A 17,030-nucleotide genomic window follows, 5' to 3' on the forward strand; every position below is an offset into this window, starting at 1 on the left:
GCAGGGTGCATGCTCCCAGTAATAAGGCATTAGAGCCACCTTATTTCTACCTGGCATGTCTGTTCAAGATGTTTGTGGCTTTCCTGAGACAGTCTCTTGGCAGAATAATTGTGTTGTGCTGTCTGATACCTCTAACAATAGGTGGATAGAGTGGCACAGGTTGTTTTCAATCTGAAATGCAGTGTAAGGTATCTTATGGGAGGAAAAAAAAGGGATGCTCAAGCAATAGGCTGTAGCATGCTGATTAGTTTGTTAAAGCCCTTTTACACAGAGCTGTTAGATACAGATATCACTGTAGAACAGTACATGCTTTCTGTTATTCACATATTTAAATGTAAATATTTTAAGTGAAACTTTAAACCTGCTAAAAAAGGTCAAAATTATGGCTTAAAAAAGACTTCAATATGCAGAGTGGCAACAGGCTTCTTCTGTCACAACTTTAAATTCCAGCAGTGTTTTATTCTTGAAGAATAAAAAAAACTGAGGAGATTTAAGTACATTTATTTCTGAGAAGATAAAGAATTTAAATAAGGAACAAAATTGAATCAGTTTCCTTAGCTTTTTTGGGTTGTTTGTGTGTGGAAGAGAGAATGGTAGCCATGGTGGAATTTAGGAGCTATTGTGGAGATTCACCAGGTGTAGAAAAGGAAGATGAGAACTCTTGACAAGGCTGTAAAAGTGGAATAATCTATCAAAACCAATTGATAGAGGAATATGTTTCAGGTGTGTCTGGTTGAGACACCAAGAATAAAACTAAAAGTGGTTAAAGAATACTAAATAGATAGAAGTGACCATGGGGGAAGGCTGGAAAGGAACTAAGAGCACAGAATGACCACTGAACAGAAGTGACACTAACCATAATTCAGAAAACAGATGGAAGCTATACAAAGGACCATGTTCACTTGAGTGGAAAGATAGCTCTTCAGTGAGTGAAATATACAGACCTGATGAGTCAGTCTGTGGAGCACAGATGTCCTCAGGGAGCTTGAAGTGGAAATGGAAAGTCAAATAACAAGATAATGGGGAAGCTGGCTCTAATCTAACACACAAATCCATGGAACTGGGAAGACAAGGAGAATATTATTGCAACACAGGAAAGGGTTAAGGAATGAACAAAAGTATAGTCTGAATTTTGCCACTTATAGATGTCTTTAAAGCTAGCCACAAGCCTTTTTACAAGCTTTTTGTGAAGAAACATGGCCTTTCTTTTTGGACTAAGATGTGTTAAACATTTTTTTCAGTTGACTTAAACCCAGAGGTTTTAGGACTTTGACACTGACTGCAGTTTATATATGAGAATTTAAGAAGACCTGGAGTTGCTTTCACCTCATGCTCTGTTTTCTTGACAAACCATGCACGTCTTTAATGACTACCATGTTAACTGTTCCAGAAAATCCATCTGAAGTTTGCTGGATCACTGAATTATATATGGCTAAAGTTTTCAATTAAATTAATCCTTTCCACTCTTTTGTACTTCCTGACGCATCTGACTGATTTCTGCAAGGTGTGAAGGGTTTGATAAATACATCTTTGTGCACGGTGAGAGGCTGTATTTCCTCACGTATTTGTAAAGCATGCTTCCTCCTTTGCTGTTGTACGAAGGGTAAAAGGTAGATTCACACTGAAACAGAATGAAAACCTGAGAATAGATCGCAGCTCCAGGCTAGGATGTTCCTAGTGAAACACCAGCGCAGATCTCTCATGCCACCAGAGGGAGCATATGCCTTAATGACGGCAGTGCAGCTCCACGTTGGGAAGCCGAATTAGGAATTCGGTGGCAAGCTCGGCATTGCTTTTCCTGTTTATAAAGAGGGATTCTCTTTGGCTTCACATGTTAACTATCATTTTCAAACAGTAAATAGTTTTTTGTTTCTGTTATGGCTGTAGTCATCTCACTACCACTCTGCCTCCACTTATTTTTGTCTGCTTCCTTTCCTTCCTCTCACCAAGCATCTTGCACTCATGCCACAAGCATGCAAATGCATTTGGCACAATTGATGGAGAGGAGGGAGCCTCCCAGTGAATATGTGGCTAGTGGAATGGAAACCCATCCGGCTGCTGGCAGATTTCATTCCAATGGCTTTCCTTTCATCCCTACTCTTTCACTTGTGTTGGAGGCCAAGCCACTGCGTGACTTTGCTCCCAGGGTGTGGAAGCATGTGAACTAGTGGTGACAGAAGAGGGAGGCCCAAACTGCCTAGTTTGGAGGAAGTGTTTTTGATGTCTTTAATTTCAGTTTAAAAAAATCTCTTTTTAAATAGTCCATATCTTGGCTAGCTGTTTAGCACACAGAAAACTATTTTATTGCCACCAAATTAAGGGTAGAAGCTTGATTCTGCATATTGAATTTCTGAATAAAAGGAGTAAGTACTTTTCCCCTTGAGACCTCTGTGCTGTAGCTTTTCCTCTGAGATCAATTGCCCCCATGCTCTGAAAACAGGAAGGTATTTGGCTTCTGTTATAATTTCCAAATTACTGCATTTGGTACAAAGAAGGATGTTCAAAGGTGGTTACAAACCAGTCCAAGGATACATGTAAGCCCTTTGAAAGATTAAAGTAGAATGAAATTATGGCTGTAAAAGAAATTAATTTTGACAAATGTCCCTCACAACTTTTTCATTTGTCAAAGTTCTGCCAACAGTGCAACATAGATGTCACTGTAATTAACAAACCACAGGCTGAAGTTAACATATATACTTAAATACAACAAAACCTCACAGGGTGTATCCAGTGTTGCATTATGCAGCTTCCCTAACAGCTACTTGAGTACTTCTTGAAACTGAAGCTGGCAAAAGAAGAGAACAAGAAGGGCTTCTTCAACTGTATCAGTAGGAAAAGGAAGAACAGGGAAGGTGTTGGCAGTGCTGAACGAGGAGGCAGCCCTGATAAGTGAGGATGCAGAGAAGACAGAGTTGCTGAATGCCTTATTTGCTTCAGTCTTTACACCTGACACTGAACTCCTCTATGTACTTCACACCCTGGATGAAGGAGAGGAAGGCTGGAGAAGGGAATACTCCCCACTGGTCAGTGCAAACTGGGTTAGGGAGCAATTACACAAAGTGAATATTCACAAGTCCATGGGCCCTGATGAGATGCACCCAAAAGTTCTGTGAGAACTGGCTAATGTTGTCTCTCTGCCACTTTCTCAGTGTTTTTGCCAAATTGTGGCAGACAGGAGAGGTGCCTGAGGAGTGAAGGAGAGCCAATGTCACTCCAGACTTCAGAAAGCGCAAGAAAGAGGTTCCAGGGAACTATAGACCAGGCAGCACCACCTCCATCCCTGGAAAAATGATGGAGCGGCTCCTGCTGGAGGGCATCTCAAGGCACTTGGAAGACAAGAAGTTTATCAGCATGGATTTACCAAGGGGAAATCATGCTTGACTAACCTGATAGCATTCTATGACGGCATAAGTGAATGGGTATATTCAGGGAGTGCAGTGGATGTAGTCTACCTTGATCTTAACAAGACCTTTGACGCCATCTCCCATGACATCCTAGTGAGCAAGCTCAGAAGATGTGGGATGAAAGAGCAGGTAGTGAGGTGGATTAGGAACTGATTACAAGACAAGAGTTCAGAGGGTAGTGATCAATGGTGCCAGGTCCAGCTGGAGAGCTGTAACCAGTGGAGTTCCCCAGGGATCAGTGCTGGGTCTGGTGCTGTTCAACATCTTCATCAAGGACATTGATGAGGGGACAGAGTCTGCTCAGCAAGTTTGTTGCTGACGCCAAGCTGAGAGGCCTGGCTAATCCAGCTGCAGGCTGTGTGGCCATCCAGAGAGACCTGGACAGACTGAGAGCTGGGCACAGAGGAGCCAAATGAGGTTCAACAAGGACAAGGGCAGAGTCCTGCACCTGGGAAGGAATAATAAACTGCACCAGTACAGGTTGGGAGATGATCTGCTGGAGAGCAGCCCTGTGGAGAGGGGGACTTGGATGTGCTGGTGGATACCATCCATGGCACAGCAATGTGGCCTTGTGGCCAAGAAGGCCACTGAAGTGTCCTGGGGTGTATTAAGAAGAGTGTGTCCAGTAGATCAAGGGAACTTCTCTTCCCCCTCTACTCTGCCCTGGTGAGACCTCATCTTGAGTACTGCATTCAGTTTTGGGCTCACCAGTTTAAGAAGGACAGGGATCTACTGGAGATGGTCCAGTTGAGGGCTACAAGGATGATTAGGAGACTGGAGCACTGCCTGATGAGGAGAGGCTGAGGGACCTGGGCCATTTTAGTCTGCAGGAGAATGAGAGGGGATTTAGTAAGTGTCTATAAATCTGAGTGCTGGGGGTCAGGGCTGGGGGGAATTGGCTCTGCTCACTTGCTCCCTGGGACAGGACAAGGAACAATGGATGTATGCACAGGAGGTTCCACCTCAACACAAGGGGGAACTTCTTTACTGTAAGGGTCACAGAGCACTGGAACAGTCTCCCTAGAGAGGTTGTGAGGTCTCTTTCTCTGGAGACTTTCAAGGCCTGTCTGGATGTGTTCCTCTGTTATCTGTGCTGTATTATGTGGTCCTGCTCTGGCAGGAGGGTGGACTCAATGATCTCTTTGGGTCCCTTCCAACCCCTGACATCCTGTGAGCCTGTGATTCTGAAGTATGCATAAAAAGTAAGGAAGGAATCAGTCTTTACAAACTAAATATCTATAAACTGTGTCATGTTTTGATCCTTATGATTCTGCATTTGGTATAAAGAAAGATGTTTAAAGGTGGTTACATGCCAGTCCAAGGATACATCTAAGCCCTTTAAAAGATTAAAGTAGAATTAAATTATGGCTGTAAAAGAAATTAATTTTGACAAATGTCACTCAACAAAATTTAATTTGTCAAAGTTCTGCTCATTACCAACAATGCAAAATAGATGTCACCATAATTAACTAACCACAGGCTGAAGTTAACATATATACTTAAATACAACAAAACCTCACAGGGTGTATCCAATATTGCATTATGCAGCTTCCCTAACAGCTATTTGAGTACTTCTTGAAACTGAAACTGACAAAAGAAGTAAAAGAGAACAAGAAGGGCTTCTTCAACTGTATCAGTAGGAAAAGGAACAGGGAAGGTGTGGGGCCACTGCTGAATAAGGAGGCAGCCCTGATAAGTGAGGATGCAGACAAGGCAGAGTTGCTGAATGCCTTCTTTGCTTCAGCCTTCACACCTAAGACTGAACTCCCCTATGTACTCCAGACCCCTGACATCCTGGGATCCTGTGCTTCTGAGGTATGCATACAAAGTGAGGAAGGAATCAGTCTTCACAAACTAAATATCTATAAACTGCATCATGTTTTGACCCTTATGATTCTTGTTCTCCCTCATCTCTGTAGTGTACAGACCTACTTGTTCTGACTGTTCTTTGATTAACTCCCTACCTCACAAGTCATTCACTGTTTCACAGGATATTAATGCCCACGCATGTGTAACTGGTAAACCCATCAGCCAGGGTGGCATCCACGGACGTATATCTGCAACTGGTCGTGGTGTCTTCCATGGAATTGAAAATTTCATCAATGAAGCATCATATATGAGTATATTAGGAATGACCCCTGGATTTGGGGATAAAACATTTGCTGTTCAGGTAACTTCTTTTTCCCTTTTACTGTGAGAAAAAAGGTAGTAAACTAACTTCCAGCTGAGCTGCTTTTAAAAAGGGCTGTAGCAATAAATCCTGTTAGGGTTTTACAACTTACAAGTTAACCTTTACTCTCAAACTTTAGAAACACTGCTCAAGGTGCCCTTTATTTTGGACTGCTTTTTAAGAACTGAACTTTAGCTTGCACTCTACAGGCACAAAGCCAAATCTCCAGTCTTTAGAAAAACATGAGCTGCAAATAAGAACATTCACAGAAATTGTTTAAACTAAGGCATTGCCCACTTCTCAAAGAGCTGTGACACTGTCTCTGCCTACACAAAATTTGTTGTGTTGTTTCACAATAAGGGAATTTAAGGGTAGAAGGAATTGGGCATTATGTTCTTATTCCACTCTAGTTAACCAGTAGGCTGAAACAAACATATCTACCCTTCATGGATCTAGCAGCACACTCACCTCTCAGTACCTGACATTTTCATGCCTGGCAGAGGGCTAACCAACAGGCTCTTGATACTGAAAAAGTGGCCAAAATAGAAAGTATGTAGGTTTCCAGTTCTGGGCCCCTCAATTCAAGAGAGATGTTGAGATGCTCTTAACATGTCCAGAGAAGCGCAACAAAGCTGGTGAAGGCCTGGAACACAAATCCTATGAGGAGAGGCTGAGGGAGCTGGGGTTGTGCAGCCTGGAGAAGAGGAGGCTCAGGGCTGACCTCATTGCTGTCTACTACTACCTGAAGGGAGGTTATAGCCGGGTGGGGTTGGTCTCTTCTGCCAGGCAGCCAGCAACAGAACAGTCTCAAGTTGTGCCGGGGCAGGTCTAGGCTGGATGTTAGGAGGAAGCTCTTGCCAGAGAGAGTGATTGGCATTGGAATGAGCTGCCCAGGGAGGTGGTGGAGTCAGCATCCCTGGAGATGTTCAAGCAAAGCCTGGCTGAGGCACTTAGTGCCATGGTCTAGTTGTTTGGGCAGGGCTGGGTGCTAGGCTGGATGGGATAATCTTGGAGATCTCTTCCAACCTGGTTGATTCTATGATTATGTGATTCCTCATTCCCTATACAAATCATTTAATGCCAAAATATGCCAGTAGATCAAGAACTATTTAAAACTCTTCAAAGTGATAAAAGTCCTAGTAGCAGTCATCATTTTAGCTTGAAGCTTAACTGCTTTTCCTTTTGTCTTTCAACTTTCAGGGATTTGGTAATGTGGGCTTGCATTCTATGAGATACTTGCATCGTTTTGGAGCAAAATGTGTTGCTGTTGGAGAGTTTAATGGTTCTATCTGGAATCCTGATGGGATTGACCCAAAGGAACTAGAAGACTACAAACTGGTATGAAACTTAGCTAAGCAGAAAGAGTTTGATTTTTGTCACCTTTGCAAGTATGTAGGATGGCTGTAGACTGGTGTGAATTTGTGATGTTTAAATCATGCTGCAATTAGCACTTACAAAACTTAACACAGGAATGTTGACCCCTCTGGCTTTTACCTTACCCCCAGTATGAATGCAGGTGGTACTGGTTTTTTGTCACCCATTGACCTGACTCTCAGAAAAATAGCAAGAGATGGCATGTGTGCAGACTAATTACTTTGGATTCACAATTTAAAGTCATGATTATTTTGCCTTTCTTAAGATTAAATTAGGAGGATGTCTCAAGAAGCAAGGGCAAGGAGGTTCCTGAAGGATTCCTGACTGAGAATCACAAGTATATGGGCATTTAAGACTTCAAAGTGCAATTTTTCTACCCCTTACCTATTGGATGTTTCTGGGAAAATATTGTTTTAAAAAATTATAAGTTTATTTATAAAATTACTATTAAAGTATTATAAAAAATTATAAGCTACAGAGTTGAGTCACACTGCCAGAGTTGAGTCACACTGCTTGTCTGGCAGCGTGACTCAACTCTGTAGCTCATAAAGCTAACTGGATTTGGTCTTTTTATTTCAGTTTGCAAGTGAAGTAGACCCAAGGGGACAGTTTGCAGGCACTAAAATAATGAGTTTCTAAGGGGCATATTTGATGTCTTCTTCTGTCTTTATCACTCTCTCAAAAGAATGAAAACATTCTGGCACTAAACAAAAACTCTAATTGTCATACTGAATTTTAAAACAGTACTTCTGAACCCGATGTGATGCAGCTTACCCTGTGTGTAGCAGGCTGGTGGGTCATATAAGTTGCTTGAAAACTATTGTGTTTGCTGTCTATTTTAAGAGTTGGGAGGGATTGGTTTTGTTTACATGTTTTAAATACTCCAGAATCCAGACTCCAGAGCAATTATGCCTTAGTCATGGGAATTTAAACTGCTATTCAAGCTTTTTATGCCTAATCTAAGTAAGGATAGGGTTTAGCTTATTTGCTGTCTTTCCAGTGCTGTTGCTTCTTTCTTTTTTGTAAGTTAGAAGAAGAAATAGTATGAGTACCTGCACACTAAAAAAACCCTGGTTTGTTTTCTTACAACAGCAACACGGGACAATCATGGGCTTCCCTAAAGCACAGAGACTTGAAGGCAGTATTCTGGAAACAGACTGTGACATTCTCATCCCTGCTGCCAGTGAGAAGCAGTTGACAAAGGCCAACGCTCACAAGGTTAAAGCAAAGGTACAGCAGAGAGTTCAAATGTAAATGAAAACTAGAGAAGTGCTGTTCAAATGCCAGTGTTTCATAATTAGCATGTGCAAAACTGAGCATAGACCTTTGAGTTACTCTGCTGTGATTCTTTTCAGATTATTGCTGAAGGTGCCAATGGGCCTACAACTCCTGAAGCTGACAAAATCTTCTTGGAACGGAATATCATGGTTATCCCTGTAAGGTTCTGTTATGAAAGTTGGTTTTCATTGCAAGGGTAATATTTCTATGAATTGTAGCAAGACACTATTTATTGAATGGTGTAAATGCTGTGTTTTTAATAAGTGATGTCTAGGAAACAGGTGTCAGTGTTGCTTAAGATTGGCAGTAATTAAAGACCTTGCTGCAACTGTAAGTGACATTAAGGCTATGTATTCAGAAGAGAGAACAGTCCAGAATTAGTTCTTATAACTGTAGGTTTGTATTTTGGAGTATTAGCTGACAAATACAGGCTGGGCAGTGAGTGACTGGAGAACAGCACTGAGAGGGACTTGTGGGTGCTGGTGGATGAGAAGCTCAACATGAGACAGCAGTGTGCACTTGCAGCCCAGAAAGCCAAATAGATCCTGGGCTGCATCAGGAGAAGTGTGGCCAGCAGGTTGAGGGAGGTGATTCTCCCCCTCTACTGCACTCTGCCAAGACCCCACCTGGAGTACTGCATCCAGTTGTAGAGCCCCATTACAAGAAGGATGTGGACATGCTGGAGTGTGTCCAGAGAAGGACCATGAGGATGCTGAGAGGGCTGGAGCAGCTCTGCTATGAAGACAGACTGAGAGAGTTGGGGCTGTTCAGTCTGGAGAAGAGGAGGCTCCCAGGTGACCTTCTTGTGGCCTTCCAATATCTGCAGGGAGCCTACAAAAAAGCTGGGGAGGGACTTTGTAGGCTGTCAGGGAGTGCCAGGGCTAGGGGAAATGGAGCAGAGCTGGAGGTGGGTAGGTTCAGAGTGGATGTGAGGAGGAAGTTGTTGAGCATGAGAGTGGTGAGAGGCTGGAATGGGTTGCCCAGGGAGGTGGTTGAGGCCCCATGGCTGGAGGTGTTTAAGGCCAGGCTGGATGAGGCTGCAGCCAGGCTGATCTAGGGTAGGGTGTCCCTGCCCATGACCAGGGAGTAGGAAGTAGACGATCCTTGTGTTCCCTTCCAACCGTGACTGATTCTATGATTTGATCAACTTAATAGTCCACTAGGCAAAGAGGGCAGAGTAAAAACACTGCCCAGTTTTTGTAAATGCTGTGTCTCTGGGCAGTGCACTGACAGGACTGTGTATTGTCAGTTGTATAGAGCAGATGTTGCCTACAGTGGTAATTTGAAAGAATAAGACCTATCCTAGCATAATGATATTTTTTTTTTACCCAGAGAAAGAGAGTCTTGATGAAGTTATGCTAGCAGAAAGAGCAGCTATGTTCAGACTTTACTTACTAAGAACACCCAGTTGTCTTGACTGAAAATTTCTGTTCTAAATTTGAATCTTACAAAGTGGTCTCTGAACTGCAGAAAATGATGAATGTTGTAATGTAAGGGTCAGAACTGGACTGTTTTCTGTACTGCAGTTTAAAGTGGTACTTTGTACATAGTAATACTGCTTGCTGTTCTCACTACAATAGAGCTGTCTTTTTCACATGGTCACAAAGGAAGACATTTCTTACTTCTGTGCAGGATCTGTACCTGAATGCTGGTGGTGTAACAGTATCCTATTTTGAATGGCTCAAAAACTTGAACCACGTCAGCTACGGCCGCCTGACTTTCAAATACGAAAGGGATTCAAACTACCACTTGCTCAGTAAGTGCTCAATTCTGCTTTCACTCACTGTTTAATTAATAGATTGGACTGTTGGACTGGATGATCTTGGAGGTCTCTTCCAACCTGGTTGATTCTATGATTCAATTATGGGATAAAATGCATAGAGAACTATGTTAATTTCACCACCGTTTCTCATAAATCTGTTGCTGCTGCCTACTGAAGAGCAGGAAAGATTTAATATGTTAACTGACCTGAAACTCTAAAGTTAAATGCACACTATTTTCAGTTCTTTGAGTTCATAAAATGATGCTTTGCAGAGTTTTGTGAAAGGACTGAATTCAAACCACTTATGCAAAATGGTTACTGCTACTAAGTTGTGCACTTGGTACATGAGAACTATTCAGACTTTGAGCAGGCGACACTCTTCTGTGAATACAACAATTGTGAATACCTACTAAGAGGTACAGGTGCTGTAAAAACCTGCTTATGGCTTACACCTTCACATGGGGTCATCCTGTGCTTTCCAGTTTCTGGGTCAGAATACCAATTAAATGAAGAGAGGAAATTTAATGCTGAAGAAGTGCAAGATACTGCTCCATTTTAAACAATATTCTATAGAAAATGTGAGAATCTGCAGACATCAGACTTAACAAAACATACATCTGAATGGCTTTTTTACTATAACCTTTTCTCACAGAAGTTACCACTCCAAGTCTGTCTATACTGGCTGAAGGTTATGACAGTTCTAATTTAAATCCCTTTCCTAGCTTCAAGGTTGTGTCATTTTAAATACTATATAATGTTGTTTGGGCAACCATACTAATGAAAGTTCAGGAATTAAGATGGAATGAATATCAGTTCACAATAGCACAGCACTTCTTATGTCCTAGGGAAAAAGACTAAACTTCCATATGTTGTTTTTTTTTCTTAGCCAGTAGTGTACATCCAAAGTGCAGTAGGAGGCAATTGCTTTAACTTCAGGAAATACTTTGTCTAATGCTGTTTATCAAGTTAGGAAAGTTAATCCACATTGCTCTTACAACTTCTTAGGCTTAGCAAAGTGGAGTCATAGAGTCATAGAATCAACCAGGTTGGAAGAGACCTCCAAGATCATCCAGTCCAATAAATCTACAGCTGCTTTCCGTGTGACTGTGTTATAGCATTATTACTGCTAATATTAAAGATATTAATCTATAAAACCAGGAAAGTCAACATCTTTTCCTTTCCTTAGGAAACAAAAATAGTATGACTCCCTTTGTCCCCAGTCCTTGTAGTCTGTATTTCGTGCCATTGAATTCTGAAAGTCCAGGAGTCAGCTCCTTTATTGGGGAGACTGTTCCTTTCCTTATCATTTACCTTAGCTCTGCATCTCTTTCATTCTAGTGTCTGTCATTTACTTTGCCTCTGCATTTTTTTTTTCTTTCTAGTGTCTGTCCAAGAAAGCTTGGAAAGAAAATTTGGGAAACATGGTGGAACTATTCCAGTTGTGCCTACAGCAGAATTTCAAGATAGGATATCAGTAAGTAGTTGCTGCTCCTACTGTAGCTGTATCCTGGCTTTCAAAGTCTGTGGAACTCTTGTGGTAGGAAATCCTGCCTCAAACATTACCAGAATTTGTTTTAGGGGTCTTATTGATCTAGCTTGCCTTGGTTTCCAGACATCTTTTCAGAAGATCCCATACCACAGACAGTTTGATAGTTGTTTCTGTAACTCCAGAAAAATATAGATGAGATATAGGTGAAAAAAATCTAAATGTTTGTCTAAGATTGAATAAACAGGCAAAGAAACATCAGGTAACATTAATGATCCAATGTGTACCAAGACACGGTGGGGACATTTTCATATGAAGGGATGAGTTGTGACCTCATCTATTTGCATTCAGATGGAAAATCTAGAGTTAGTGACAAAATGTAAGCTTAGAAATCTATAGCAATCAAACAGCAGTTTCACTGTTAGAAATTGTTCTGAAGGGAAAAGAATAAGGCCAATGGTGCCACAATATAAATCTAGAGTGTGTCTGCCTTCTGTATATTTGAGGCAGATTAGGTTTCTCTATCTTCAAATATCATAGATGTGGAAAAAATCCAGAGCCAGATCACAAGAACAATTAAATCTATGGAAGCTTCTCATAAATGGAACAGTGAATTAACCAAGGTGCTATTGGCCTGAATTAGTTTTGAGGCGAAGACCTATAGAATGAGTGGTGTGAAAATGGATGATGTGTAAGGATAGACCAAAGGAATGGTGAAAGAGAATGAGATGTGTTTAGACAAAACCAGCAGTGAGGTGAAGAACAAGCAATGGGAGTGTAATACTCTGCCAAGGGATGTATGGAAACATTAAACTGTGCTTCCTCAGGAAGAAATCAGAAGTGCATGCAAACTTGGAACGTCAGCAAATAGGAAAAACTTCAGCCTGATTCAGTGTGATGCTGTTTTCATAAATGTTAGGCTAAATGAATAGTATGGAAGATAAGTTCTGTGGCTTAAAGCAATTGCTGGTATATCTTAAAACACAAGCTGGTGACATGGGCCTAGTCATTTCTGCATCCAGTCCAAACTAGTCTTTGAGGCAAAGCATGTATTTTGTGAATCCAGCTCTCAAATCATTATTAAATTACAGTAATCAGAATGATGGAACATTGAAGCTGATACTCAGCTATCCTAATCCAGGCTATCTTCCATTATTTATTGGTCTGTGTATGTAAATTTTAAAGGGAGCAAAGTTTCTCTGGAGTTGCTCAGGGCTGAAACAGGGTTGAGTACACAAATTTTGGATTTATGCCTTTCCAAAAATCCATGTTCAAAACGCTTGGAAATAACTTCTATAGGTTACTGACACTTGAGAGCTTTTAGGTTTAAGGTTTACTGTGTGTTCTGAAGGCTGAAAACAGCAGGCTTGTATAGCATCAATAAAAAACGTTCAGGCATCTGGAAGCTAGGCATATAAAAGACTTCAGTGCTTACACCTGAGGTCTCAGATCTGACCATTATTAGCTCTTCAAGTAACACAGTAAAGGCAGTTGAGACTCTTGCAGCAGTCATGAGAAGAAAATGAGCAAGCAAGCTTCTGTAATTATGAGAATCCAACATGTCAGTGTCATTGACCCTAATCCACGACTAGTACCTTTTTGGGTTCTTTTTTGTTTAAACCCTGATTTTATTCTCTGTTGTTGTAGGGTGCTTCTGAGAAAGACATTGTCCACTCTGGCTTGGCTTATACGATGGAACGTTCTGCCCGGGTAAATATTGCATTAGTAAACAGCACCTCTGGGAACAAGAACTTACATGACTTTGCCTCAGCCTTTTGATAAGCTGTGCAGTAGATAAACAGTTCCTGATAGCAGAAGTCACCGAGAGCGTGAGAGATTTCTTCTTTCTGCTGGGATGGCCAACTTTAACATTAGAGGCTAATATACGAAATCAGGAAATACTTTCTAGTAGAAGCTATAATAACTAAAAACTTCCTAGTTGTCCTCTTGTACCTAGCCAATCTGGGACATGTATCTAAGAGTGCTTTACTTCATCCTCATCGGTTTTAGATTAATCCCTCTGTGCAGTAGGTTTAATTAGTGGTGCAAAAGCTACTTAAAACATTTTGTCTCTCCGTATATCTAAGGTACATACAGATCCAAGATCTGAAAAGGGGCAAAGTAGTAATCCAGGAAGGATTTTCTTGCCTTTCAGGTCCTGGTTGTAAGGGGACCCAAGACATAGAATCATAGAATGAGTCAGGCTTGGAAGGGACCACAAGGATCATCTAGTTCCAACCCCCCTCCATGGCCAGGGACATCCTACCCTAGATCAGCCTGGCCACAGCCTCATCCAGCCTGGCCTTAAACACCTCCAGGGACAGGGCCTCCACCACCTCCCTGGGCAACCTATTCCAGCCTCTCACCACTCTCATGGCGAAGAACTTCCTCCTCACATCCAGCCTGAACCTACTCATCTCCAGCTTCGCTCCATTCCTCCTAGTCCTGTCACTGCCTGGCAGCCTAAAAAGTCCCTCCCCAGCTTTTTTGTAGGCTGAAAGGCTACAAGAAGGTCACCTCAGAGCCTCCTTTTACATTACAACATTTTACAGTTGACCCACAACAGATCAGAGCCCTGAGACCCATTTTGCAGTTCTTTGTGCCCCTAACTGGTATTCTCCAAGCAAAATCTAGTTTAGTTACTATGGAAGAACTTGCAGAAGTCACATGCAGCCTTTTCTGTTTCAGCAAATCATGCGCACTGCCATGAAGTACAACCTGGGTCTGGATCTGAGAACAGCTGCCTACGTCAACGCCATTGAGAAAGTCTTCAAAGTGTACAATGAGGCTGGCCTGACTTTTACATAGAGAGGCCACGACTGCTCCTTCCTGTGTCCCACCCCTCTCGCTGTTCATGTACCCTCTTCTTGAGAAAGCTTATCACAAGTTTACATGTAACCACGAAATTTTCTTTTCTTCTGACCTTGTAGTGGATTCTATTCTCAATTAGTTTCGATCCAAGCTAGTCTTTTTTTACAATAAAAATCCATGGATTAGGAAATTGTATACCAAGTATGTATCTGAGGAGAGCAGTTCATCTGCACTTGTAGGGGCCACGCTGGGTATTTCGTCTACAAAACAAAATGGTACATTTTAGGTGTGAGAGAGTGGTCTTGCCATCTGAGCCACTTCTCAGACTTCAGATACTGTACTAGATGAGCACTTTGCTCGTTCTTACTTCATGCACTTTTGATTAATGATGTAATTTTGGCTTCGGCACTTTCAATGAGGCCTTGTATGACTAATGCTGTGGCATTGTCAAAGGAAGAATGGGCCTCCAGCAGGGATTAACTTTGATAGGAGTCTAATTTTTATTTGCAGTAAAGCTTCGTGCTCGGTTCTCTTTAGGCAATGTTTGTGTTGTTGGGTTTGTTGTTGTTGTTTCTTTTCTTTAACTGTGCTGCTGTTACAGGACTGCCTTTTATTGCTTGTTCAAGCTAGCTTGACTGTCACCATGAAGTACATAGAGGTGACAGACTAATATTTTTATAACCTGAAACTGTTGAGCAACTCCAGTTATGTTTTTAATCAAGCATCTACACAACTGTTGTGACTGTAAGTTTTTCCTCTTCTTTTTTTTCCCAAAGTGAAAGACAGTCTGAGTTTGGTAAGAAGTCATACTTACATTTTTTAGCATTCTTTTTCAAGTCAAAATTAGATACTGCCTCTTTGAACAACTAAAGTCACACTGAACCCAGAAATCATTTGCCAAACTACAGAGGAGCTAGAATGCTGCTATAAACTTAATCCACTGTCTTAAAACACACAGCCTTCATTGTTTGTTTTGGGTTGGTTTTGTTTTTTGGCCACCAGGAGGTCTTGAAAGTATTGAAGATAGTAGAGTATATAACAAAATGAACCTCAACATAGTCCTGGGTCAAGCAGAGTTTTGGAAGTGTAAGGCTTTTATCCCACGAAGTCCCCTCAAAGTGCCAGATGTTATTTATGTAAAGAATACAGATGGGATATTGTTTGTTGGGTTGGTTTTTTTTTAAGACAACTAGTTCCTCCCAGAAACTCATGCCTTTTTTTTCTAATGACTTTGTAACTGCACAACATAACCTGGAGGAAAGAGCAGTTATTAAAAAAAGTTGACCTTTCCAAATCTACTCCAATGTTGTATTGCTCTTTTCTATTTCATGCAGTAGCTTTCTATCGTCAATCTCTGGATCTTCACAGCACACTTGTTTATTCATTACATGCCTACTGATGGGAGACAATTTCTGAGCTATCCTAAAGGGCTCACTAATACAGATCCCTGTCTCTTGATCTTGACTGTCATCAAGACTTTGAAGTTGGATATATTTGGTAAAACGTTTCAGGTCCTTACTGTGTCCTCTCAAATTCATACAAAGAACTACTGCAGTAGTTAGCATGGAACAGTAAACTTGTGTGATGCATTCAGTCAGTGGCTTGCTCCATCATATATGCTGATATGAAGGGTTACCCAAGGGTAGTGTATACTGGCAAAGAGAGCCCTTTGAACATGAAAGAATTACTGTGATCAAGATGTGGATCTCTAAACCAAGATCTGCATCTTGAGTCATACATACTGCTTTTAGATAAGTATTTATTAGACAGTAAAGTGAAACTAAGACTAACAATTCAACTATGACAAATGACACTCACAAAAACTCAAAGGCTAAAAAATCTGAAACAAGTCAGTGCATAATTAAAACTAAGAAAAAACTTAGAAGTGGAGTTGCATTACCTAGCAGCAAAGTTCAAAGCAAAGCGTAGTAGCTGTAAACATACATGTTTAATATACTGTCCTTTTCCTATCTTTGCCTTCTTGTCTCCAGCTAGTAAAGTATCCAGAGTAGCCACACAACCTTTGAAAATGGGACCTTTTCAGTGTTGGAAGATGTAGAGAGTTAGTATAGATAGTCAACTGGGGTATCTTCTACCTCCTACCCACTTTGAAGGAGACTCTGAAAGCTACACAGTACCTGGTTTCCACAGTTCATTATCATTATTTTCTTATACACCCACACAGTAACACTTTTCTCAGGATATCCTGAAAGAAAGTAGACCTAGCACCTGGCATGATTTTACCCAACCCAATGATGACCTCTAAAAGTCAACTGAATTTCTCCTCAGCCAACTGGATTGCAAGGGTTCCTGGCCTTTCGTTAACACTGTTGCAGACCCATGACACATCAATCTGAGCATATCCAAGAGCTGGTATACAAAGAACTTGGACTACTTTCTATCAAGGAGCTGAGATTCCTGTGAAGAGTGACTCCTGGAGCCTGGTTTAAGATTACAGCATGTCAGGTGATTTGCCCTTTGCTTGCAGCTATAACCCAAGAATTAAACCATACCAGTGAATCCAGACTTCTCATGGTAGCCCACTCTGAACTGGTCTTGTATGCCAGTGATGCACATGCTCAGTCCTAATGTGAGTAGGCATTCAACAAAACTCCTAACATTGAATATTCCCTAGCGTATTTTGTAGTGCACACCTCCAAACCTTGCACCAAGAGAGGGGAAAAAAAAAAAAAAGGTAAAGGTTTACCTAATTGCCATGAGTTAATGTGATTTTTGAGGCTGGGG

The 17,030-nt window shown here is 41.4% G+C and overlaps 1 protein-coding gene across 1 annotated transcript in view; it reads left to right on the top strand.

Annotated features, from left to right (window-relative positions):
• The window catches only part of GLUD1 (glutamate dehydrogenase 1), a 33,590-nt gene extending 18,007 nt beyond the window's left edge, over positions 1 to 15,583 (top strand). The window contains exons 6-13 of the mRNA XM_064145107.1: positions 5,395 to 5,574; positions 6,775 to 6,912; positions 8,041 to 8,178; positions 8,304 to 8,384; positions 9,859 to 9,982; positions 11,371 to 11,462; positions 13,122 to 13,184; positions 14,163 to 15,583. Of these exons, the coding sequence (XP_064001177.1) occupies positions 5,395 to 5,574; positions 6,775 to 6,912; positions 8,041 to 8,178; positions 8,304 to 8,384; positions 9,859 to 9,982; positions 11,371 to 11,462; positions 13,122 to 13,184; positions 14,163 to 14,282 (936 nt within the window). The 3' untranslated portion in view covers positions 14,283 to 15,583. The remainder of the gene's footprint in view (positions 1 to 5,394; positions 5,575 to 6,774; positions 6,913 to 8,040; positions 8,179 to 8,303; positions 8,385 to 9,858; positions 9,983 to 11,370; positions 11,463 to 13,121; positions 13,185 to 14,162) is intronic.
• The last annotated feature ends 1,447 nt before the right edge of the window (positions 15,584 to 17,030 follow it).

Source organism: Pogoniulus pusillus, chromosome 6 (assembly GCF_015220805.1).
Source record: "Pogoniulus pusillus isolate bPogPus1 chromosome 6, bPogPus1.pri, whole genome shotgun sequence".
In the NCBI taxonomy this organism is placed as follows: Eukaryota; Metazoa; Chordata; class Aves; order Piciformes; family Lybiidae; genus Pogoniulus; species Pogoniulus pusillus.